This window comes from Pongo abelii, chromosome 12 (genome assembly GCF_028885655.2).
Source record: "Pongo abelii isolate AG06213 chromosome 12, NHGRI_mPonAbe1-v2.0_pri, whole genome shotgun sequence".
In the NCBI taxonomy this organism is placed as follows: domain Eukaryota; kingdom Metazoa; phylum Chordata; class Mammalia; order Primates; family Hominidae; genus Pongo; species Pongo abelii.
The window spans coordinates 86,366,335-86,392,644 of NC_071997.2; the positions used below are offsets into that span (position 1 = coordinate 86,366,335).

Sequence of the window (26,310 nt, forward strand, 5' to 3'; positions counted from 1 at the left end):
AGCTGAGAGCCATGTCCAGTCAGCACGGGTCCCCCTTATTCCTTCTGACAGCCCAGAAGCACAAAGGCAGGGGGAATGTGCAAATATGGTCATTTGCAGCTTTTGTGCATCTTCCAAGGAGAAAGGAAAGCTGAAACCACGTTTAGGTTTAGGAATTTTTGAATCTCTAATATATAAATGGCAAAAAGCTTCATTAGTGCCACTTTGCCACTCATAACAGAGATGAAAAATTCTTATTGGCACTGAAAATAAGACTTAACGTCATTGTATTTATTAGGTTCTGAAACAATACACATTCACATCCTTTTGAATACAGTACATTTGGCACAATAATGTTTACAATGAAATAACACTAATGAATGGCAAGAGATTAAAATTACATCCAGAAAGGAAAAAATGTACAAATAAAGCATCACAATACAAAAAAAAGTCCTAAAATTGAATACATTTTACAGTTAGCCAGAATTATTTTGCACATAATTTAAAAAGAGGTAATTTTTTAGCCTTCTTTTTTTTTTAAAGCAAGAATGAGTTGTTTTTTCACCTTTGGAGGAAAAAAAAATTATGTTTCTACTTCACAAAGTCCATAATGAGAGAACATAGAAGAACAGCTATCCTTCATATATTTTTTGGCTTTTTTTTTTTTTTGCACTCCCTTTTTTTTTTTTTTCTTTTAGAGAGAGAGAAAGAGAAAGGGGGTGGGGCTGGAAAGATTAGAAAAAACTGGCAGAAGTGTTAACAGTGTGTCTATTTTCAAACTCTTGTAAAAATGAAAACGAAACAATGATTACTCAAGGAACACACAAGCCTTTTTCTATAGACCTTTGCTGGATTTAAATCAGCCTATGTGAGAACTTCACCAGCCAGAGGCATCCCAGCCAGCCCAGCCTTGGGTGCTGAAAAGGGCCCTTTCTGGGACAGACTGACTGACTGCCTTCAGCTGCCAGGTGGAATGTATTATTTGACTTCCCAGCAAACTTGCCAGTTGTCCTGTAGGAAAGGCCCAGTTCCCACTGCCGTGCAACCACCAGGCCCTTGGATAAGGCCATCTGGTATTGCGGTTAGAGCTTGCTTGGTTGTCCAAAGTTTATGATGGTGAAGAAAGCAGAAGAAAGAACAGTAGTTACACATGAATATAATGGGCAGTATTATCATGTCTTCCTAAAAAATGAGATGATGCCACCGTAAAGATGTTTCTGTGCTTGTACTCAACTCCAGAAGATAGTCTCTCTCCAGAATGTCAAGTTACCGAAGATAAATTAAATTAATCTAATGTTCTTCATCATTCACTGGTATGCCAAACACACGAATTGATATATCATAATATTTAATATTTGCAATTATAAGAACAGATAATAATTACACCTGAGTTTTTAAAAAATAAAAACAAAGAGAACTGAATGTCATCATTAGTAACAAAGGCTATGACCAGCCAGATGCAAATATGGACACAGACTCTCTATGGGCTCAAGATAGTTACTGTCTGAGCTTTGAAACCACCATCAAAAACATCCCTTTCTCTCCCCCATCTCTATCAGGGTATAATAGAGCACAGGAGAACTGTATGTGAGATTTAATATAGCTTAATATATGTTTACATCTTTTAAAATAAACCAAAATGAAATAAACAATACAAAGAATCCCCAACACACCCCCCCATCCCCCATAAAGGAACACACCTATCTCTCGGTAACTTGAACCAATACACTTACAGAGTATTGCACCTGGACATTATTATAATTATTCTTTCATAGACTAAAGTTTTATAATATGCCTGAACATGCAGCAGTTGATACCTCTATATTCAACGAATTAATTCCACAGGCCTTGCAGCAAACACTATATACAAAAATCTCAAATGTACAAAAGGCAAAAGCTTCATTAGTGCCACTTTGCCACTCACAAGTATATATATTTAGGGGCAGCTGGGAAATCCATGTGCAATAGTTGGAATGGATTCCATTCCCTGCTAAATCAGTTCAGTAAATTAGGTAATCAAAAGACCTCTGGGAAACATATACACAAAGCCACAGAGAACCCTTGGAAATGAAAGAATAACACTGTTAGCATATCTACAGGAGGTAATGTCACTTCCCTTCAATAGTGTCCACATGAGTTGCCATTGCATGTCACACAGAAACAAAACTGAGTACATCTTGCGACACTGTCAGTTTTCAAACAAGTTGCTCTTCAGTCTCCAGATACCATTTGTATAACCCATGTTTAGCCTCATTCTGCTTATTCCAAAAGCAGATATTTCGTATATAACTTTACATGTTTAATGTTTAAAAACCACAACACAGTAGTACTACCATTTTGTATAAGTGCGCAAAAATAACACACTGCGGCAGAAAATAAATAGTGTTTATGCTAGGAACTTAGGATGAAACTGGAAAGAGAATCTGGGAGCTGAGCTTTGTTGGAACCCCAGGGTCCTCGCCTTTGTGTCCAGGTAGAACTTGAATGATGAGGAATGCTACTTGCTGCCTTTTCTCTCAATTCATACAGCCCTCATGTGTCACTCGGGCATTGACAGCATTCACCTTGGACGACCGGTTTCTCATTTTGTATTAGCCCTTTAATATCTACCTGTATTCAGACTGGAACTTATATCTTTTGGCCAATTAGAAAGTGAATTTGAAAATATATTTTTCAAACGTTGATAGAGTTCAAAACCCCATTTCTTTTTCCACAAAGAGGATTTCTTCCACAAGACACAAACTTACATGACTTTGGCATGCTGAAAAGCTAAAACCAAAGCAGGCAAGAGTTAGCCATTCCAGAGCAAACCAACCCAGCTGGCCAATCCCTGCATCTCTGGTCTCCCTCCCTCAGAGGGCATGCCTCGAGGGCACCCTCCCTCGTGTGTGTGGAGAAGCACCAGTCTCTTCTCCAGGACAGAAGGGCAGGGATGGCAAGCTGGGGTGCAGGAGGGAAAAGAAGCAAGAGGGGTCAGGATCTGTGTCCAATAGCAGAGCCAGAGTCTTCTTGTTTGCTTTCTTTCTTTTTTCTTTTCTTTGCAGTAAAAGAACTGAAGTTGCTTCACTGCCAGGAGCCCCTGAGGAGTGGAACCAGGCTTGCCAATGGTCCAAACACGGCAGTGTATACAGCTAACTGCTGACCCAACGAGTCTGCATTACTGGTGAGACAAGAACCGAGAGCGCCTTCTGGTCACCAGGTGGGAGGGGGAGGAGGTGGCCTGGGGCAAGGGAATGCAATAAATAGACAGTGGACATGGGACTGGGGCTCCGAGGAGGAGAAGTAGTTCAAGACCTGCTGAGTGTCTCCAACACAGGAGTCTTCTCTGCACCCGTTCTTGCAGCATCGGCAAAGTCCAACTGCAGTGGGCTCTCAGGGCATCAGGTCTTCACCAAAGTAGGAGAAACCTTTGAATTCCTCCTGGTTGATCTGCTTTACAATTGCTTCGTCCACAAGGGTGAGTACCGGCTCTTCCCGTGTAAAGTCTTGGTCAAAATTATTGACGTCTCTTTTGGTTTTCTGTGGGAAGAAAAGAGAAAGCGGTGAGTTGAGGCTGCTCGCCCTCCTGAGGGCCCCCCATGGGGAGTGGGCACCGCACTGACCAGCCTGTCACCAAAGCAGGCCTCTAGCTACCAACAGACAGCAGACACGGGGCTGTCCCGATGAGGTAACGATGGATGGCCCCAGGACCCGGAAGTGAGAGACGAGGAGAGGAAGAATGAGTCAAGGTGAGAAGGAAGAAGGGGTGAGAGGGTATGATGGAAAAGCAGGGAAGTGGGATTCCCACAGACGTGTGTGTGTGTGTGTGTGTGTGTGTGTGTGTGTGTGTGTGTGTATGATGCAAAGGTCCCATCTCACACCCTCTTTCAGCAACTGCTGTAACCTACTGGCTCCATTACAACCTCCCTCCCTGTGACCCAGGGAACAGATCTGAATCCCCTCCCAGAGGTCCTTCTTCCCCATAACCCGGCCACATCTGCTCCAGGTGACAGCCTCTCTACAAGCCTGCCTCGATTTCCACTTACTCTCACCACGAACCCAATTTTGTGCTCCAGTATTTTTTCAATTATTACACTCAGCACATTGACTTGCCATGACGTTTTTATGCTTTTGTCTAGACCAAGAGCTTCTTAAAGGCAGAGACCTTGTCTTGTTCAACTTTGGGTTCCCAGCAGTTCCCCAGCAATAAGTGTCTACTGAATGAAGTAAGTAAACTCACCACTGACTCCCCAGCTCTGAAGGACCCATACCTCTGGGTTGAAGTTCCCAAGGTACAACTGTGTGCCTTATGGTTCTGGGGGGTGGGGTGGAAGGGAGCAATCAATCAACCCACAAATGAATCCTGGTTTTTGGAGAAAATCAGGAAGTATAAGTAATGCTCTCTGCCTTTAGGGGCTTAGAGTTGAGTTCATGGGGTCAGTAGTCCTGTCTAGAACACATCGCTTTAGTTAGAAAAATTTCCATGGAGAAGTCAGGGTTTGGGCTAAGACTTGAGGAATGGGCGACAATTGTACTGGTAGAAATGGGAGGGAGGCACCTTGGCAGGGAGAAGGATGGAACAAAGGCAGGGAACAGGAAGACAAAAGATGCATACACAGGGCAGCGGGTTCACCAAGCTGCAGGGGCAGAGTGCGGCGTGGGGATGGTGGGAGTTAGGGCTGGAGTCCAATGGCAGAGGCCTTCAATAGCAGGTCCCCTCTCCCCCACAGCACAGAGCACAATGCCCGGAAGATTAAAGGCAGGGACTCCAGCAATACATTTTTCAGACACTGATTAACTGGTATTACCCAGGATTAGTGACTTGGATGATGGAATAAATCTTGTGGAAAGATTCACATTATTATTTGTAGGAGAAATAATATTAATATACACTATGCTCTGTGGAAGCCAGTAACCTAAAGAAGTTAATAAGTAGTCCATGAAAAAAGCGGTTTTGACACAAAGCCATGTTTTCTACCCTGCTCTTGGAGATTTGCTATGCCCATTGGCAAGTTAGTCTCTGAGAAATTCTAGAGTGAGGAAATCTGCTTTGCTTTGCTTAGGCTAGCCTTCCTCAAACTTGACCTAAAACTTTTTTTTTTTTTCCTAAATAGTTTATGAACCCCTCTCCTGAGAGCAGGGTCTGCAGAATGCAGTTTGGAGAATGTTGGTTTACAGTTTACAAAGAATCTTTGCATTTATTCACTCATTTGATCCTCAGAACAGGCCGGTAACATCCTGATCCTACAGATGAGGAAACTGGCTCAGAGAGGTTTGGTGACTTTCCCAGGGTCACCGGACTGGGTAAGAGCAGAGCCAGAACTCATGTCTTGGCTTCAGTGTCACGCCTTCCACAGTGGGTAAGGTCTGGAAATCTGGACACGGGAGAAATTGGAAGATATAACAACAGTCAAGTTCAACTAGGAGACATTTAGGTAACACCATTAGGCAAAATAAAGCCAGAAAGACCTGCCAGTAGGCAAGCATGGTGGGAGACAGCTGTGAGTCCGGGAAGATAGTGGGTAACGTGAGCTGGGTGAGCTGCGCAGGGGACTGTTTTTAAATGGTCCCAGGTTGAAATCAGAATCACAAACAGCACAGAGGAGGGACAAACTGATTTCTACCATCTTTTAGCACCACCAGTCCTGCCTGGTGTCTTCTCTCTGGGCTTGAGCTGCACAGGTCAGCAGGTCTCAGAGACCTTGGAAGGGGGAAGGGGGGGACACACAGAAAACCCAAGGGATCCCCAGAAACAGAACCTGTACCTGAGGGGTGTCCATGATGCCCCTGAGATGGGAAAGCTGGGTGGTTTGGTCACCTCTGCCAGGAGGGCTGGCCCCCGGCAGGAGGACCATCTGTTCTCCCTCTGCAGTGTGTACAGAACAAGAGGAAAAGAAGGGTCCTGCTTGAGAGGGAAACAACAAAGACCATCCCCACAGTGACGCACATTGATGCGGGAGGGTGGCATCTGGGCAAAGGGTGTGGCAACACCTCTTCTGAAGATCTCTATGGAAGGGGGAGGGATTCACTGACTGGGGAGGATTGCAGGCTATGGGCCCTCTGTGCCTGGTGAAGCGAGTCCAGAGGGAGGAGCGGGCTGGGTAGGCTGTGGCAACAATTGGGGAAGCCCTGGGTATCATCCCAGTAGGCAAGCCAGGGGCATCCACGCCGGGGGAGCTGGAGCCGAAGGGGACAATGGAGTAGTAGGGGTGGCAGTAAGGAGAAAAAGGGAGTCAAGGAATAGGGCAAGAAGAATATTCCATTTGTAATGTCACTAAGGACGGGCCTTGCCCAGGTCTGTGGTAGACCAGTATAATCCAGGCAGAGGGCTGGCTGTACAAGGCATGTAGGCAGGAGATGCCTTCACCATCTCTCCCAACTTGGCACTCACCACACTGAGGAGGCTCCCTCTCTTCAACTAATGTATGATATAGTGACCGGGATTCTCCAGGTTTCAGAATCATCCCCAGCTCCCTCCCAGATGGCTGCTAATGAGGGGAACCTGTGTATGAAGAACTTCAGAAAATCTGTACGCTGTCTGGCACTGGCTCTCCCTATTTACCTGATTGTGTTTCACCTGTTAGTCATTAGTGTCTGTTAATCACGGAAGCTGGTTTCATTTCTTGAGGTCAGCTGAGCATAGTGGTAAAGCTAGATTCTACAGGATGTCTGAATTTCACAACTTGCTGTTGTGAACCAGGGAACCAGGCTCAGTCAATACTGCTAGTGGTGTCATTCCCAGAGGACCTTAGCTCCATAGTGGGTTATCTTGGAGAGCCATTTTAGCTCAGCTCTGAGATTCTTGAGGTTCCAGATTCATCTGTGGCATTTGAGAGAGTATGCCATTCTTCATGATCATTACAGACTTGGCTCACCCACCTCCTTACACAACTTGGCCCCTATCCTACTTTCCTTGGAGACATTTTAGGTGCATGTGAGTTACCCATTTCTAATTCAAATAACCATCCCCACTATGTGCAATCTCTAACTGTTAACATTAGAGGCTTGGGAGTTTTCCAAAGCAAACATCTCTGGGAAAACCCATCCCCTATTAATGGTATGTAGGCAGCACAGCATCCTCAAATTTGGAAAGAACTGCAGATTATATTCTTTACTCACTGATTTTATTCTTTGAAAAGCTGCTACCTCCCGCACAGAGCAGGCACAGGACTCAAAGGTTCTGAGGGGCAGGCTCTCAGAGACACTTGTTTATCCTTATCCTCAGTCATCCCTGCCTCCCCTAATGCCTAAATGTCAGGCTCCTGGCCCCCACTGCAGAGCCTGAGAGATGACAGTGGGACACAAGGAACAACATTCTAACTCTTCAGTCCCTTCCTAATCCATGAAGCCTTTTCTACAACCTTTGGCCCACACTTAGGGAAGGCTGCATAGAGTAGGAGAAAGATCATTGGCTGAGTTCATTCTGGTGCCATCCTTTCCTGGTTATTGATGCTGTGAAGTTAACCTCTTTAAGCCGTGGTCTTTTCATCTGTCACATGGGGGTGGTAACAGGCACACTATAGGTTTCCTTGAGGACTGAGTGAGATGTGATATTAGGTTCCTTCTGCAGAACCTGGCATACAGAGGGCACTCAATAAATGATAGCTCCCATCATGCCTTCAAATCTTAGCATTCGTGTGCCATGGGCATGCATCATGCATAGCTTGGTTGTTACCCAACACAGTGCATGGTATCTGCCCATCTGTGAGCTTCCTGAAGGTAGGGGCTGAGTCTTATCTCTCTTTCTGTGCCTCCAAATCCTGAACTAGGGCTGAGCCTGGGCCTGCCTGAACATCCTAGTGCTTCCTCCAGCAATTGAGATGCTTCCATTGCACATCATTGCTTTTGGGGTAAAGTCCTGAGTTCTTTCACTCACCTGCTTCTGAAGCCCTTCAGGAGCTTGTCCTTGCCTCCTCCCCCAGGTTCATCTCCCTGGCACTGCCCAACCATGGGGCTTCCTCCTGCTTTCTCCTGCCTCCAACCTTGCACAGCTAGCCCTCTACCTGGAATGCCCTCCCCTATCCCTGCCTTCTGCCCCACATCCATGCAATTTCCCCACCTCCATGTACATGCCCTTCCTTCAGGAACCCTCCTTGTCCCTCCAAGGCTGCTTGAGCAAAGCTTCTTGTGGGTGCCCTCACCATCTCTCCTAACTTAGCACTCACCACACTGAGGAGGCCTCTTCTTTTCAACTAATCTATGAGCTTCTTGCAGGCAGAGACTGGGCTGAACTCACCATTCTATCCCCAGCCTAGCACAATGCCTGGCACATACTGCGAACTCAATAGGTATCTGCTAGAAAAAATTAATAAGTGCACCTCTCTTGCTGCTACTTTATCTAGAGCCAGTAACGTGATCTGGGTTCAGGGCCAGGGGCTGCTGTCCTGTCAGGGGGTGTTTTGATTTTGGGAAGTGGAGGCAGGGAGTTGGGGGGGATGGCTGTAGTCTGATTCATGAAGGGCCTGGAGCCAGGCATCCCAGACCATCACTAGGCCCACGGGGTCTGCAAAACAGGTAGGCTTAGGCCCAATTAATGAAATTTCTTCTCCCAGGACTTGGGGCACTAGAGTTTTCTAATTGCTGACACAAGATAGAAACAAACAGGTTTGACCAGGGTTTGGGAAAATTCCATCAAGACAGATATGTTTAGGGACTTTGTGGGTATGTCCCTGAACCCTGTGGTTGATGTTAGAGGAAAACAACATTCCAATTCCCTCTGGCATCGTTTCAGAAATAGGGTCTTAGATTTGAGAAATCTAGGACTGACTCTGGGTGAAGGGCACATTTTTGGTGTCTGTAGTCAGGGAGGGAGGAAATAAGAGTTTCAGGTCACTCCAGATCCCTCTGAGAGACTGGGCCTGCCTCAGAGCTCAGGCAACTCTGAGGCCTAGAGACTCAGCAGCTGTGGTGGTGTTGGGAGCCCAGGGCAGAGGTGGGCAGGCAATGTCAATGCTTACTTCCTGTCTGGCCAGCACAATCTCTAACAGCCCTCACTGTGCTGACGTCATAAACTTGAGCTTTTGGAGGAGCCAGCAGTGTCTGCTTCTGTCTTCATCTGATTCCCAGGAGATCAACAGATGACTTTGTTTTAAAGCACTGAGAATACTCCCTGATCTTACAGGCTGGGGCATAGGGCTGGCTTTCATGTGGTTGCCCTGTTGGTCCCTGCCTTCTCCCTTAACTCTGCTTGGCGTGACAGCAACAGCACAAGTAGCATAGTGACCCCAAGCCAGAGGTCCTCTGCCTCATGGGGTGTGACCTGAACTGAGACACGCTGTCTCTACATGGTCTCCCAAATGCCAGCATCCTTCCAGGTCCCACGTGAGGCTCCTTCTTATGACTTCCGTGACTCCAGTCTCATTCCACTCTGCCCTCCTCCCAGCTCCTATGGCACTGTCTGGATCATGCATTTAGCCCCTTCTGCTATTTCACGTGCATGATATTCCCCATCATACCCCTCAAGGTACCTACTGCAAGGCAGGGCACACAGCAGACACTTAATGTTCATTGGCTGGAAATAATTTTAGTCACTATAACAGCCAAATCCCAAGTCCGTCCTAGCTTTGAAATGTCCATATTCTTATCTATGCTCCACTTTTCTCTTTTAAATATTCTAAAAGAAAAAGAATTTAAACAATTAGAACACTTCCTCAACTTTAACTAGATCCTCACATAGATGCATATATTCTTTATAGCCATACATTCGAATTAAAAGAATATATGTGTATATGTTTATACACACATACTGATGTGTGAAGTTAAATGAAATAAGGAAGGTATCACTGCATAGTGCCCTGCCTGGCAAAAATGAGAATCTAACTCTCAAGTTAAAAATTTCTCTAAACATAATCATCTGTCATCCCTTCTTCCTCTTTATAATTTTGTTAGCCAAGAAATGTTCATACTTTTGGATTTTCTTTACAGTAAACAGGTCAAAACATATAGAGGGGTCATCTGGCACTGGACTGCCCATGGAAGTTTCTACTGGGAGTCCATGGCAGTGCTCTATTTTTTTTGAGACGGAGTTTCGCGCTTGTTGCCCAGGCTGGAGTGCAATAGCACAATCTTGGCTCACTGCAACCTCTGCCTCCCGGGTTCAAGCAATTCTTCTGCCTCAGCCTCCTGAGTAGCTGGGATTACAGGCGCCTGCCACCACGCCTGGCTAGCTTTTGTATTTTTAGTAGAGATGGGGTTTCTCCCTGTTAGTCAGGCTGGTCTCAAACTCCTGACCTCCGGTGACCCGCCTGCCTCGGCCTCCCAAAGTGCTGGGATTACAGGCGTGAGCCACCGCGCCCAGCCATTTTTTTTAAAATCCATATCCTTGGTGGTGGCCAGAAGTGACTGCTCAGTTCCTGCCTCTGCGGTCTGAACAGTGCCAAGTGCAGTGGTGTTACTTCCTACTTGGCATGAACCCTTAAATTACATTGTCTAAGATAGTATCAATGTTTTATCATTTCTTAAGAGCTATGAGAAAACATTGACACTATCTTAGTTGTATCAATCCAATTTTACCATGCTATGAGTTGAATTGTGTCTCCCCAAAAAGATATGTGAAGTTTTAACCCCCAGCACCACAGAACGTGGTCTTATTTGGAAAAAAGTTCTTTGCAGATGTAATCAAATGAAGATGAGGTCATTACAGTGGGCCCTGATCCAATATGACTGGTGTCCTTATCAGAGGGGAAATTGGACACAGAGACAGACATGCACAGAGGGAAGAGACACAGGGACACATGTGTGAAGACTGAAGCTGTGCCGCATGAGCCAATGAACATCTGTGGCTACCAGAAGCTGAAAGAGGGAAGGAAAGATTCTTCTGTAGGTTTCAGAGGGAGCAGGACCCTGCCAACATCTTGATTTCAGACTTCTAGCCACAAACCGTGAGATCATAAATTTCTGTTGTTCTAAGCCACCCAGGTTTTGGTACTTTGTTACGGTAGCCCTGGGCAACTAATACAAACTCCAATCTTATTTTTCTGAAACTGATTAAAAAAAATTTTTTTAAGTATATAAAGTAGAGAGATGAAATCTCGCTGTGTTGCCCTGGCTGGTCTTGAATTCCTGGGCTCAAGTGATCTTCCCACCTCAGCCTTCCAAACTGCTGGGATTACAGGTGTGAGCCACCATACTCGGCCTGAAATTGGTTTTTAAAATCCAAACGTAATCCTTTACACTTGATTTCTTCTTATTTTGGGACATATTTCTAGCCTGTCAAGATCACCATGATTCTGCAGCTTACCTCTCTGAATCTCAGTGTATCTACCTAGGAAGTAGAGATAACAGACATACCTAGCTTTCTGAGGGTTATAGGTAAAGCTCAGATAAACCCTAAAATACAACGCAAATGCCATTTTAATTCTATCATCCATCTTATCTGCTATATCCTCCAGCTTTATGTCATCCTAAAATTTGATTGGCATGCCTCCAATCTCTCTATTGGGACACTTATGCAAATATTGTTTAGCACAAGATCAGGACCAGAGCCCTTTGACCTGGCCCCTGAAACAGCCTTCTCACAAAGGTGACACCAAGTACCACCAGCACTCTTTGGGGTGTGGTTGTGAAATTCATTGAGAAGCAACCAGCTTCTCAGTGGCTGGTCACTGTTTTCATTTTGCTCAGTTGCTTTGCTGGAATAAAGATACAAATGGCTGAGCATTTCTCTGCTGGAAATGAAGTTAATTGCTTCAAGTGATTACTACTGCCCCATAAACGTCCACAAACTATCTTCTCATTAAGAATTTCTAGAAACTTGCTTTAATAATATCAATTTCAAAGTGTCCTAAGTCTACATTTTCCCAGTTTCTGAATACTGGGAGATGGTTTGCCTTTCTCCTGTTACTTGGTATCATTACTCTATCCCATCATTTCCAATTTACCAAACAGTAGGCAGAGCAGATTCTTCCGTAACCTGGAATGTAATTCACCTGGGCCTACACAGGAGTCACCTGGGGGAGCTTCAACCCACTGAGCTGCTCGTCCCACTCTAGGGATTCTGTTGAATTGCTTTGGGATCTGGTCTGGGCATGGACTAATAGGGCTCCCCAGGTGAGCTTTATTAAAGGTAATTTGCCTCTCTTGGGTTTCAATTTCCTCTTAGTGGTTTTCACCCTTTGTACTTTGGAGCTATTTCTCTTTGGGGAAAAGTTGGAGACAAAATAACAGGTCTGCTTTTTTCCATTTTTTAACACAGTAGTTCTCAATCCTGGCCGTGCATAAAAACCAAACACAGCTATTTAGACACCTGAACGTCGTCCTAGACATGATGAATTGGAATCTCCAGATGGTGAGTTTTTAAATCTCCGTAAGTGATTCTGGTGGGCAGCCTGGTGGAGTCCCTCCATATAAAGGCCGTGGGTCTCTTTCTTTCTTCTTTTAACAATTTCAAAAGGCCTGTTTTCGTTGCTGTCCAAAGGCCTTTTTAGGAGCCTAAGACCATACTAGATTTGGCCTCCTCCAACACATAGCAAGTTCATGCTATATACTAGCATTCCTTCTCAGCTTCATGACTTCTTGGTCTATTTTATATTGGTATTTATAAAATCGGGACATCTGAGAACTCTCATGGAATCAGACTGGTTTCTTTAAATGCCGATCTCTGAGAGGTAGCTTAGTGGCTTAGCCTTCATGCTCTGCAGCCAGACTGCCTGAATTCCATGCCTGCTTCTCCAGTTACTAACTTTATGGCCTTGGGTCAATTATGTAATCTCTGTGCCACCATTTTCTCATCCATAAAATGGGGACATTAGTAGGCCTCCCCATATATTTGTTGTAAGGATTAAATGAAAGAATACAATCAAGTGGCGAGAACAGTAGGTGACATCGAGTAAATTATTGGCATTGTTCCTTCCTCAATATATCTAAGATCACAACCGTATGGTTAGAACAAACAGAATTGTCTTTGGCATGATCCATGAGATAACTATTTGGTCTCAGTTCACGGAATAATCATTGTTTCACCTAGGCCACCTGTGTGCATTTATCTCCCACGCACACGAAATCTAGAACCAATTAGTTTTCACTGGAGGCAAATAGCCAAATATGTGACCCACCCAAAATAACATTTCTGATTCTTTTTTGCCTTCCTGTGCTGTTTTCTCTTTCTTTCTTTTCACTGACATTATATTCATAGTAAACTTTATATATACTGGTGGGCCATCTTTAAACTTTCTGGAATAAGAAAGGAAAAACAAGGAAGGAAGGATTTTAGAAAAACAAGGAAGGAAGGAAGCAATTTTAGCACTGCTGGCTAAAATTGCAGGCTGTAACACCATATCTCAGCTGGGCATGGTGGTTCATGCCTGTAATCCCAGCACTTCTGGTGGACAAGGTAGGTGGATAGCTTGAGCCCAGGAGTTTGAGACCAGCCTGGGCCACATAGTAAGACCCTGTCTTTACAAAAAAATACAAAAATTAGCCAGACACGGTGGCATGTGCCTGTAGTCCCAGCTACTCAGGAGGTGGAGGTGTGAGGTTGGCTTGAGTCCAGGAGATAGAGGTTGCAAGAGAGCCAAGATCATATCACTGCACTCCAGCCTGGGTGACAGTGCCAGATCTTATCTCAAAAAAATTAAAAAGCATCATATCTCCTTTACTCTCTAATGAGTGGGGCATGTGTGTGTCTTTGGGTGTCTGTGTGTGTTGTGAGTGTGCATAAACCCCAGTGGCATGGGGAAGCCTGGGCGCACTGGGAACTGAGGAGCCCAGTAAGCTGAGGACTGCATGCCTCACCAGCTGATGCCACCTGTCGGGGACACAGACCCAGGGGTCCCAGGTCTTTGGAGTTGCCACGAAATGCCCCAATCTACATTTTCACTTACATCTCTTTTTAAATGTTGCCTACTAATTTGATTTAAAAAAGTTATCTCCTGGCTGAATGGGTCTTACAATCCTCCAGTTTGTGACCTTTACATTATTGAAAAGATTGCTGCTTCCACCTTTTAAGGGAGAAGAAAATGAAGACCCACTTGCTTTTTAAGCACAATGGCACAAATGGCAGTTAAAATGGGAGGCCACTTGGCCCACCATTCCCCAGCCCAACGGAAAGGGTCCTGGCAGCTAGGTGGCCCCTGTAGTCGTAGGGACAAGCTGCCCAAGCCTCAGGCCGGGCCTTACAGGCCCCTTCCACAATCTCATTGGTTTCCTCGCTAAAACACTTCTGAGGGAAAGTTGCTTCATTCCTTTGGAGGCAGTCGGTAGACACATATCTATTTTCTAAATGGACCAAATTCTCTCAGACCGCCAGGCATTCTGAACAATCAACCACAGCTGAATTCTATCAGGTCTGCTGTTTGATGGAATTCAACTATTTCCCCACTCCAGTCTCATTATTGTTTGCTAAACTATAAAAAAAAATTTTTTTACAAATTCCATTTGAGAATTTACTTTAGGAGAAAAGAAAACTCTACTTCAGGTATTAGCTAACAGCAAACCTCCTCCCCTACACCTAGCAAATAGAGATCAAGGGAGTTCAGCCAACTATGGTTTGTCTGGGAATTAGCTGGGGTCTATAGACACAGCTTTCAGGGATTGCCATCACAGAGGCAAGCAGGTGTCCCTGTTATAAAGAAGGTGCCACCAAACTAACACGTGTTATGATGCTTTGAAACAAAACTTCAGGGCAACTACCCAAAGGTTCCTTTGGAAGGCAGTGCCAATTCAGAAACCTACAGAAGAAAGGGAGGGCCCAGGACAGAGCCCCTTCGTGGCTCTTGCTCCTGCGAAACTGGGGAACATGTTCCTCGTCTGCCATTGGTAAAGTGAGAAGCTTTTCAAGGAGACTTTCAATGCTGCTTCTATGTCTAAATTCCATGGCTCAATCATTTTAAGCAAAAGTAAGGAAAATAAAGTAAGCTTCTTAGATGGGGTTCCCACCCCTGGAGCAAGGGTTGCCATTTTTTTCTGTGAAAGGCCAGGTAGTAAATATTTTAGATGTTGTGAGCCATATGGTCTCTGTCATAACCACTCCACTCTGCCACTGTAGCCCAAAAGCAGCATGAACCTGTGTAAATGAATGACCATGGCTGTGTTCCGATAAAACTTTATGGGCACTGATGTTTGAATTTCATACAGTGTTCATGTGTCATGACATAGTATTCTTCAGCCATTAAAAAAATGTTGAAACCATTCTTATTCTAGGGCTGCACAAAAGCAGGTGGTAGGCTGGATTTGGCCCTGGGCTGCAGTTTGCAGACCCCTGCCTCAAAGGATGGCTTCACGGTTTCCATGAGCCTGGTAGAATATAGAACAGTGTACTGTGTTTGTGACACCTTGGGGTTTTCCTGGAGACAGAGTTTACTGTATCAGATTCTCCAAGGGGGTAGTGATACCACTGCTAAGTTAAGAACCACTGATTTAAACATTTCCTTTATAAAAAGCCTGGCTTTCTAAGTGGTAAAATAACTGTCTCTGAGGAATCCACATAAAGGAGAAAGCCCTGAGAAGTATTTTCAGGACCTGCAGTGCCCCCTTTTGCTTAAGTCTTTCAGACCACAGGGGTCCCCAGCATGGGGCATCCCCTCTGGACTTAGTGACTATACAGTGCTCTGTGGGGAAGGCTGTCTCATGCAAAAATGGCTGAGAACACTCCCCCGGATGTAGACTGTGTATCTAAGCCTCTTTCCAGAGGTATCTTCTAAGTGCAGGTGAAGTCAATAGTCTCAAAGCGTTAGCTCCAAACACATTATGTCTCCATTCTTGTTAGTGAAGGAGGCATTTCTGGGCAGTTCTGAGGGATGGCGCTTATTCCTGCTCCTCAAACCCTCCCAGGGCTGCCCAGGCCCGCCCAGGCCTGCCCAGGCCCACACCTATATACTCCTTTGGCTGTGACACATTGATTCTGAAATTTGGTAACAAAAATATAAAGCATACATTCCAGCCACATGGGGCCACCTGATTATGGATGAGTCCACATCATCCATCCAGTGCACACTGGCCCCAGATGACATCCAGTCTGGGATTTAGAAATGGCCTGGATATGCCGCTAAGTGCCCCAGGAGTCTTGGCTCCCGCAAGAGACTGGCAGTGCCTGGGGTAAAGAGGGCCTGGCGCTTCTGACACTAGCAGGGCCCAGCTCAGCCTGGCTTTGCAGGCTCCAAGCTAATGGAATGAACCCTGCAGAGTCTCTGGAGGACAGCAGAGAGCCACAGCCATTCTCTCCACTGTTGAGCCCACTAGCCCTCCAAGAGTCGAACTGAGAGGATGCTGCACGTGAGCTCTGAAACCATTCCTGAGGCCACTGAAGGGATATGTCTGCTGCTGCTGTACAGGAAAGGAAATGCCTCTTCCTGGGGGAATGATCCCCAAACCAGGCTAGTCCCCTCCTATATATACCTTGACCCTTGTGCCGAGGTTCTGTTTCCTGGTACTCTTCTTAACTGGAACTAAATGATGACTCAGTCGGAGGTGTCTTTTCCACTGGACTGGAGCTCCACATGGGCATCTGCCTTGTGTTTTTAGCACCAGCTCAGTGCCTGGGACAGCCTTAGCTTCTTTGGGAGGAAAACACAACAAAGCTACAGATGGAGACTTTGCCAGTGCTTTGATGCCTTCAACAACCGGCTCTTGTAACTTCACACCCACTCCACAGGGAGGAGAGTGCTGTGATCACATCTCTATTGTAAAGATGGGGAAATGGGCTCGGAGGCAATAGACGTCTTGTCTAACATGCAGGCTGGGCAAGAGGTGGGGTCAGGACTTGGAATCAGCTTGTTCTGACCCCGAGGCTGTGCCCCTGGCATGTACTATCCTGCCTCCCATGATGAACTGCCGGGAGGCATCAATGCAGCCACTGCACAAAGACGCGCAGCACTGTGCCCAGCACAAGCTGCCAGTTCAATGGCTTCTGTCAGTAGCGGTGTTGCTGTGTTAACATCAAACAAACAACTGCATTCTGCCGTGTACCCCTCACAGTGCAAGAGGCCACCATCCCCACCAAGTCTTTTGGGGTTATTTCGTAGACATTAGGGGCACCCCAGGAGATGCCTGGGACAGAACATGATGTAGAAAATGCTGTGTGGCTATCCGGGAATAAAGAGCCTTAGGAGGAGACAGTACCCTGCCTGCTCTGGCTTGCCTGGGGCCTGAGCTTGCTGAGCCAGGCCCTGCAGTGAGCTGGCCCCCCGCAGCGGGATGTGCAGTGGCAGGACCCGAGCCTGGCGATGCAGCAGGAGCCTGTGTCTCCAGCTGGAAAGAAAACAGTGGCAACTTGCACTCATTCTGCTTCTAACTGGGGAACTTTTTCATTTATCATCTACTTTTCAAAGCCATGTTATTGCCGACAGCTGTTGGGTTTACCATTCCAGGGATATTTTTGGTATCCAAAGAAGAAACTTTCCAATCTGGGGCTGGCAAAGGCCCAGTTCCTCCACTTACCAATCTCTCCCCCACTTATTTAGGAAAATGTTCTAGATAGAGATCGGTTCTCTTGGCCCAGGATTTATTATTGCACTGCCTGTGAAATGGGAACTGTAAACATTCTAATATGTGCCTCTCAAGTCAAGACGAGGTCACCCACCTTCTCTCACCATTCAACAATAATTTCAGGTTTCCTAATGCAGGATCTTATGACCCCAAATTCCCGGGCATATACTGGAACTGATCTTGAGCCATAAAAGGTGAGAAGAGAATTTCGAGATAGAGCTGAAAAAAACACTGTAGATCTGGGGAATTCATTTGTTCATTCCACAAATATAGATTGAGTACCTACTATGTGCCAGGAATTGTTCTAACTGCTGGGGATGCATTTGTGAACAAAACAGATGTAACTCTCTCCCTTGATTACTAATTGCTAATTACTGTGCATTGCTAATTGTTGACGCTGGGTGACGAACACATGGGGACTCATTCAATGATTTGCTCTACTTTTATTTATGTTTGGAAATTTCCATACTAAAGTTAAAATTATAAGTCCCAAATCTCAAAAACATGATGCTGAGTGAAAGAAGGCAGACACAAAAAAAGTACGTGCTATGTGGCTCCATTTATAAGAAACTCTAGAAAAGATGAATCTAATCTCCAGTGACAGAAAGCAGACCAGGATTGCCTGGGGCTATGGGCAGGAAACTTCTTGGGAGGATGAAGGTGTTCTATATACTTATTGTGCTGGTGGTCACACGGGTGTATACATTTTTCAAATGCATCAGAATGTGGACTCGAAATGGGTGCATTCATTCTATGTAAATTTTATTGCAATACAATCGATTAAAAAACCTTGCAAATCCCTGCTCTCACATGGCTGGGGCTGGAAGAAATCTTAGGGATTACTTAAGTCCCTCATTTTACAGGAAAGGAGCAGAGAGATTCAGTGAATTTCTCAGCATCTCACAGATAGTGGGGACCAGCACCCAGTTCTGTCCAGCACTTCCCCTTAGCTCACTACCTGTGATACAAGGTGGGTGCTTCACTCTGAAGTGCCACATTTTGGGGTGACTGTCTTCTCAATTATTTGGTTGAACACCCACACCCCAGGTCCCTATAGTCTGAGTCTGCCACACCTCCCAGGAAGACTGCAAATCGTGTTACTGCCAACACTAGCTGAGATGTCAGCTGCTGCGCTGGGGGGGAAGGAGTGCGGCTAAAGTCCGAGGCCAGGGTCTGGTTTATTTTCTAAGTCATCTCAGTTGATAAGCCCTACTCTGGGGGGCTTATCTTTCCATCTCCTTACTTAAGGCAAATATATTTCATATTACCCTGGCCTAGCCATTCGCCACCCTCTTCCACACCTAGCTGGGCTCTCACACCTGAAATACTCCATGATATCTAAGCTCTGTGCTCCAAGAAAGCTGCTGTTGAGGTGGAATAGGTCTAGAAAGGAGTAGCCAGAGGAACATGGAGGGTGAAGGGCTGCTGCTATGTGGCCAGGCCTTCTCACAGTGAGGAGACTGAGGTTGATGTGGAAACTTAATGAACCTTCACAAACCTACTGTGTATTAGTCAAATCCCAGAATTCCAGAATAACAATGGAATGTTAAGTTTAGGCCGAAACTAATTCTGTTACCATCCCCCTCCCCAGCACAAACAATGGGAAGTAAAGAGGGAACTGATCCCCCAAGTGGAAAACTGGATTCCCCAGAGTGTCTCTTCTCCATGATATATATGCCTCTGGAGATCAAAGGTCCTCCACTTGATGTGGGCAGAACAATACCCCACCCCCCTGCCCCGTCAGCTTGCAAAGTGCCCCTTGGTGCCCGTACCCTTCAGGGAACAAATGCTGGCTGGAGGGCTGAGCCCCTCTGTGAGGGAGGGTTGAGGTTCTGTCTGCCTTCACTTCAGTACACACAAACCAGGCTCTGACTCCTGTCCCTCCTGGCAGCCAGACCATCCTTTAGTCCTCTCCGCAGAGATGGGCAGGAGGGCATTGCTTATCCAGCAGTGCAGCCCCACTTGGACAGGATCTTCTGCAAGACCCAAGATGAGAAGGGGGCTGACATAGGCTCTCAGGACCCACAGAAGCCCTGGCTCCCAGCCTGTTTGGGGAGGCCCTCTTCTCTCTGTCCTCAAACCTTGAAAGGCAAAGCTCCAAATTCCTCTCCCAAATGAGCATCCTGTTAGGAGTCAGGTGCTGGATTTTACCCTACTGCCTATTATCCCTTAAGTATTTTGCATTACCAAGTCTTCTGCCATCGAAGCTTTTCAAGGTGGCAGTGTTAGGGTGATGGCAGAAGATTCTTTCCTTGCCTTTGTCAGCTTCTCCCTCTAGGGCTTCAGGGCTTCACAGAGGGCACAAAGGACATGTTCAACAAACCCTTGTTGAATATGACTGATCTGAATCTTGCCTTTCCCTTTCTCCTTTTATGCCTTTTCGCAGATAGTTCTTTCTTCCCGACCCCTCCCAGCTTTCTGTCAAGTTCCAGCTCCTCTAGGAAGCATTCCCTGATTCCTCCTGCTGTCCTCTGGTTTGATCAGGCATGGCCTAGGAAGTCCTCCCATGCTCCCAGGTGAGTTGTATGCATGTTACTTCAAGTGCAGGTGGGTCTGGGAGGAGATTAAGTTCAAGAAACACTAGTCTGATGAACCCAGGAAGGCATATACCAAAGTAACAGCCATTAAGACATAAAGAAAAGCTTAGGAGCTTATAAAAGTGCCCAGCCAAGCCCAGGCCAGCCCAGGCCTCAAACTCTTCCCTGGAGTGGGGGTAGGAGATGAAAATGATGTGTTCATTGGCCCTCCCAACCCCAGGCCACAGGAACGTTCCTGCAATCGGAATTCTCTAACGGTGAAATCATCGTTCCTGCCATCAGAATTCTCAAATGGCAAAATTCCTGCAACCAGAATTCTCAAATGGCGAAATCACTTGTCCAGAGTCAAAGATGCTCCACTGAGGCTGTTTCGCTTAGAAATATTTGGGAGCCTGCTGTGCTGGAACAGGGTCTCACTGGTGACTGCTACCGCTTCAAGGCTGGGGTGCTGAGAGCTGTACAGCTGTACCCAGCAAAAACACTACTGAGAATGAAGGCAGGGAACATCAAGGTGGTAAGCATGGTCACAGAGTAAAAGCAGGGGACCGGGGGGCGGTGGGGGGGGTGCTGAAAATGTGGCAGAACTTGGGGTGCCATCCCAAGAGGCAAAAAGGGCTGGGAATGCTGGCACCTGTGGTGAGTCACCCTTACAGTACCTCCCTCCCCTTGGCACTCCCCAGCTCATACCAGTGGCTGTGCTGGAATGACGCCCCCGCAGGCGCCTCAGCATTCTGAACTGTGCTCCTTCCCTGCCTTCAGATGCTGTCTGCCCTGTAATGGCTGGTGCCTTGCTGGATGGTGCCATTCCCTCATCTGAACTCCTGGTCCCTCAGCCCCTTTGGGACAGGAGTGTTGTCCAGTCCAGCCTCCCTTGGCCTCAGGCTCCTGTTGTCCTCCTCACCATCAGCATCAACACCACCCAAGTGTTCACCTGTATCAGGCACTGTGCTACTCATTTCAGGTAATTAGGTTTGTTGACTCTTCACAGCAACCTGTGAAGATAGATATTTATAACCCCATGCTATGATCAGCAGACCGAGGCTCAGAGAGAAGTGGTGACTTTCCCAATATCCCACAGCCCAAATTAGAACGTGGTTGCATCTGATTCCAAAGCCCAGCCTCCAAACATCACACCAACCTCCTGCAATTCTTAACTCTTGATTCTTGGAGTTTGGGGATGAGAAGAAGTTAAAAGGCCAGGGTAGGGGTGGTGAATGGAGAGACAGGAATTAAAATTCATTGAGAATCTACAGTGCACAAAGCAGCTTAGACTTATTCTATTCCTGTTTATAATTCTTTTTGAGACAGGATCTCCCTTTGTCACCCAGGCTGGAGTGCAGTGGCATGAACATGGCTCACTACAGCCTCAACCTCCTGGGCTCAAGTGATCCTCCCACCCCAGCCTCCCAAGTAGCTGGGACTACAAGTGCATGCCACCACGCCTGGCTACTTTTTGCATTTTTTGTAGAGACAGGGTTTTGCCGTGTTGCCCAGGCTTGTCTCGAACTCCTGAATGCAAGTGATCTGCCTGCTTTGGCCTCCCAAAGTGCTGGAATTACAGGTATGAACCACAGTACCCAGCTATTCCTGTTATTAATTCCATGAGGAAAGAATTCTCCTAGTATCCCAATTTTACAGATAAGGAGGCTCAAGGAAGCCAGAGGTCCAGGGGTGAGGTGAATTCTGAGTGTCACATGGCTTTCCTGTGAGAGCAATTTTATTCCAACTCAAGTCTCTCAGAAGTCAAAGCCAGTTATGCTGTCCACTGTACCATGCCACCCGCTGGGTCAACCACCAAAAACAGGTTTCTGGACTTCTCCCATGCCCTCCAGCCCTGGATCAGAGCCCTGGCTCTTGGAGGGATCTTGTAGCCTCCTGGATGGTAAGGGCTCTTGTAGCCTCTTGGATGTGGTGGACACGGTCCAGGGGGATGTCCTCATGAGGGGCTGCAGAACCCAGCCTTGCTCCTGCCCCAGCTCTGCCAGGACAGAGGATGAGGACGGTGTCATGACTGGCCTCCATCATCACAACCCATGTTATCAGGTGGTCCCTAGGCAGGTGGGCTGGCTTCAGGGGAAGGGGCTGCCTGTTCAACAGGGCTCCTCCTCAGGTCGCTAAGTTGGTGAAGTGTGCGGGTCTCGAGCCCACTTCCCAGGTTTTCTCTCAGCACAGCCCAGTCATGCAGGAGCATGCAGGAGAGGCCTCCCTCGGGGGTCCCGCCATGCAGCGCGGATGGCTGGATGGAAACGGATCATGAGGTTGAGAGGGGCCTCTATGTCACCGGGCCTGAGGGCTCACCTACCTGGAGAGACTCCCCACTCTGGAGGCCTTACCTTAAAGAGGGACATTCACACTGAAGCAAACTTGAAAAGAGAGAACATGTACACAAAGAGAAGTTTACTTGGCCAGCATTTCCCTCATTGCCTCTGGCTTTCACTGAGGACAACTAGGTTTCTGGGGAGGCAAATCTCTCCCTCCTACGCTGGCTTCCCCCCATTCCAGTGCTGAAGCCCTGGGAGCCAGAGTCTCAGAGCTGAACGCTTTTGAGGGGAAGGAATGGGTACACAGCAGAGAAGCCAGGAGTGAGCAGAACATCCCCAAGATCTGCAAGGTCAGATGATGCCCTTCAACCACACCAAACACATCGCTCTGCCCCTCCAGTCCCCAAAGAAGGCAAGCCCATCAGTAACACGAAAGCGAAATGTGCTACTGTTATTGGCAATTAGACAATGCCGTCATCTTGGGATGAAATCCCCAATGGGATAGACCAGTGAATTCTAGGGTTGGAGATTTTCTCCAGCATCAAAGGCTTTGGCTCCAGCCTTGCTGGCTTTCCTGTCTCCCCAACCCCTCAGTGCTGGAGTATTTGCCACCAAACAGCCCCCAACTGTGTGTCCTTGCTCTGAAGCAAGCCACCCCCAGAAAATTGACTTGAGTACATGATGGTGCAAAGTCTTTGGTTTGGTGTTGATGGCACATCACTTGCACAAACTCAGTTCATTATGTGGGTGGACAGAGGGTGAACAAGAGGAATACAAAAGGGAAAGTGGAGGAGGGAGAGTACGTAAGAGAGCTGAGAGAATGAAAGACAGGAAAGTCTCCACGCTGAAGCAGAGGCCACTGAAAACTGCACTGGGTGGGGGTTAGTACAAAGGGATGTTGGCCTGTAGTCAGGAAACCCAGTTGGACTAGTGACAGCTGGTGAGTCAGGGCAGGGGTTAGACAAGGGAGGCTTAGGAGCCAGGGGAGCAGAAATCTCAGCTTAGCAGACATCTCAAGAAGGCAAAAGCCTGGGGGAAATAGAAGCCAATTGAGGTATGTGATGGAACCTGACCAGAGGCCAAATTCCAGCTATGAATCTGGACAATCTCCTTGGTGATAGCTTTAGAGGGGCGAGGCTTCCCGTGCAGGAATGGAAGTCAGGCCTGAAAGCTGTTGTGCTGTTGCATCCTCGGCCTCTGTGGTGGTGACCCAGGGGCCCCCAGCCTCTAGCGAGCCAGCCTGGGCAGAGTACAGCCTTGTTGTGCCTGGCAGGTTCTTCCACGAAGGGGCTCTGTCCTTGTAGTGAGAGTGGAGAGGGTCAGGAGCTCTGGAAAAATGCCACTGCATCCTGGCTCTTATAAGTGACATGACCTCTCCCAGCCTCACTTCCAGCACCAACCACCTGACAAAACCAGGTCCTCCTTGTATCAGACAGGCAGGGCACCCCCCAGGTCAACCAGATTCAGTATGGCCAGCTGAGGAGTGGGGTAATTCAGGTTTCTGGAGACTGGTGGCATTCTAGTATGATGCCAAAAGGGCATGGCTTGGAAGCAAGTGGAGGTAACCCAAGACAGAGGAAACCTGGAGCTCCTTCAGGGGCTTCAGGCACTTGACTGAGTCACCCTGGAGGTATTCAGTTTTACCAGATTAGGGCACTTGTACAACTGCCTTCCTTGCTTGTTTAAACACACGCCCAATGTCTCCTGGAGGCCACCATCAAGTTGCAAGGCTGATGGTGTTTGCTCACAGATTTGATCCTTTCCCTTCTCACAGTGTCTTGCCTTTGACCTGAAGTCTGTCAAATACCCAGGACCAACAACTGCACACTGTCCCTGGCTGCTTGTGATCCGGTGACTTGGAGGCTTTTTCCCAATGTCGGGATCTAAACCAGTTTTCCCTCTTCCCTCTGTCAAAGCCATCTCTTTCCCAGCTCTGCTAGGAAGGCATCTCACATGTCCTCAAGTTATTTGATACCTTAAGCCCAGGGAAATCCTGTCTTGTGATGGCAATCTGCCCCCTGAATAGAAGCCACCTCACCACAACCTCTGTGGGGTGCACCTCAGCTTCCCCGTATCTCTCAGTGGCCTCTGTGGGGTGCACCTCAGTTTCCCTGTGTCTCTCGGTGGCCTCTGTGGGGTACGTCTCAGCTTCCCCGTGTCTCTCAGTGGCCTCTGTGGGGATGAAGCTCAGCTTCCCCGTGTCTCCCCAGTGGCCTCTATGGGATGCATCTCAGCTTCCCTGTGTCTCTCGGTGGCCTCTGTGGGGTACGTCTCAGCTTCCCCGTGTCTCTCAGTGGCCTCTCTGGGGATGAAGCTCAGCTTCCCCGTGTCTCCCCAGTGGCCTCTATGGGATGCATCTCAGCTTCCCTGTGTCTCTCGGTGGCCTCTGTGGGGTGCACCTCAGCTTCCCTGTGTCTCTCAGTGGCCTCTGTGGGGTGCGCCTCAGCTTCCCCGTGTCTCTTAGTGGCCTCTGTGGGGTGCGCCTCAGCTTCCCCGTGTCTCTCAGTGGCCTCTGTGGGGTGCACCTCACCTTTCCCGTGGCTTCTGTGGGGTACACCTCAGCTTCCCTGTGTCTCTCAGTGGCCTCTGTGGGGATGAAGTTCAGCTTCCCCGTATCTCTCAGTGGCCTCTGTGGGGTGCACCTCAGCTTCCCTCTGTCTCTCAGTGGCCTCTGTGGGGATGTGCCTCAGCTTCCCTGTGTCTCTCGGTGGCCTCTGTGGGGTGCGCCTCAGCTTCCCTGTGTCTCTCAGTGGCCTCTGTGGGGTGCACCTCAGCTTCCCTGTGTCTCTCGGTGGCCTCTGTGGGGATGTGCCTCAGCTTCCCTGTGTCTCTCAGTGGCCTCTGTGGGGTGCACCTCAGCTTCCCTGTGTCTCTCAGTGGCCTCTGTGGGTGGCACCTCAGCTTCCCCGTGGCTCTCCAGTTGCCTCTGTGGGTGGCCATCTGTTTTGCCTGTGGTAAGGCTGACTCTGCTTGTGCAGCACAGAGTTGTCCTCACTGCTGGTACCTGTGCTAGGCAGGCACCCCCATCCCCGGCGGTCAACCCTGAGTTGGTTACAGGGGTGTGATGGCGTATGAAAACCTCAAGTGAGTTTTCCCATTAGTCTTTTGAGGCTTTCTGAGATGAGAAATGCAGTATGTGCATCACTGCCATGGGCTTTAATCCTTGGGCTTTAATCCTATTTAAAATTTATTTCTGCTCTTTCTACACAAGCCCACGGATGACTCGGGCTGGTGCCATTGACATTTTTCAGAAAAGAGCTTTTGTCTTAGGGACAGATTTGGGTCACTTTTCCAACCTGCTAACTAGATGTGGACTACTCTCTTTTATTTTTTTCCCCAATTTTGGTATTTCTCCTGAGAGAAATCTCTAGTGCCAAGGTTGTAAATGTCAGACATTTAAATAACTTGAGGAAGTCTTTAAAGACCTGCAGCTGAGAACTCTCTAAGGATCAACATTACTCAGCTCAAAGTGTGGCCAGAAACACCTCTTACACAACGTCAGCTTTCTGTTTTAGCCTTCCTTTTTCCAGATGTTCCAATTCTGTCCTCCCAACTGAATTCAAACCTACCTAATCAATACCCTCTCCCCTGACCCCGCCCCCCTCCACAGCATTGAGCATTGAGGTTAACTCTGAAGGTCTGGGGAGGCAGGGAGAGTGGGAACATGCGCAGGAGATCACTTCAAGGCAATGATGAAGTCAGTCTTTAGGAAGTCTGACCGAGGCAGTTTTGAAATTGGTGGGAGCTCCTGGACAGCCCCATCCTTTCTCTTTGCCATCCTCTCAGGGGGTGATAAGGACCCTGAAAGCTTCCTTGACCCTCCAGGGAAAAGAAAGCAAACAGGGTCTTTCTGGCTCTTTAGTCCCAAGGGGGAGCTCTCAAGAGGCCCAACGACAGAAAGCGTAGGTCCCTTGTGCTCTAGACATCCAGGCAGAGGTGGACTCCTGCTTGACCCCTGACCCAGGGATATATTTCCTCCTGCTGGCTCCCAGGCCCCCTCATACCCCTGCCCACAGGAACACCTTCACTTCTGGCCAGGGAGAGCTTTAAGGGGCTCCCTGCCTGTCTGAGGCAAGGCAATGCCTGCGTGTTAGTGGAGTAAGTCATGTGCCTGCCTCCCTCCTGGTTTGTCC

General features: G+C 47.6%; 1 protein-coding gene across 2 annotated transcripts in view; it reads right to left on the reverse strand.

Moving 5' to 3' along the window:
* Positions 1-249: 249 nt before the first annotated feature.
* PRKCE (protein kinase C epsilon) overlaps positions 250-26,310 on the reverse strand; it is a 532,372-nt gene continuing 506,311 nt past the window's right edge. For both annotated transcript variants that reach the window (XM_063713711.1, XM_002812068.6), the window contains one exon: positions 250-3,498. In XM_063713711.1, coding sequence (XP_063569781.1) covers positions 3,352-3,498 — 147 coding nt within the window. In that variant the 3' untranslated portion in view covers positions 250-3,351. The remainder of the gene's footprint in view (positions 3,499-26,310) is intronic.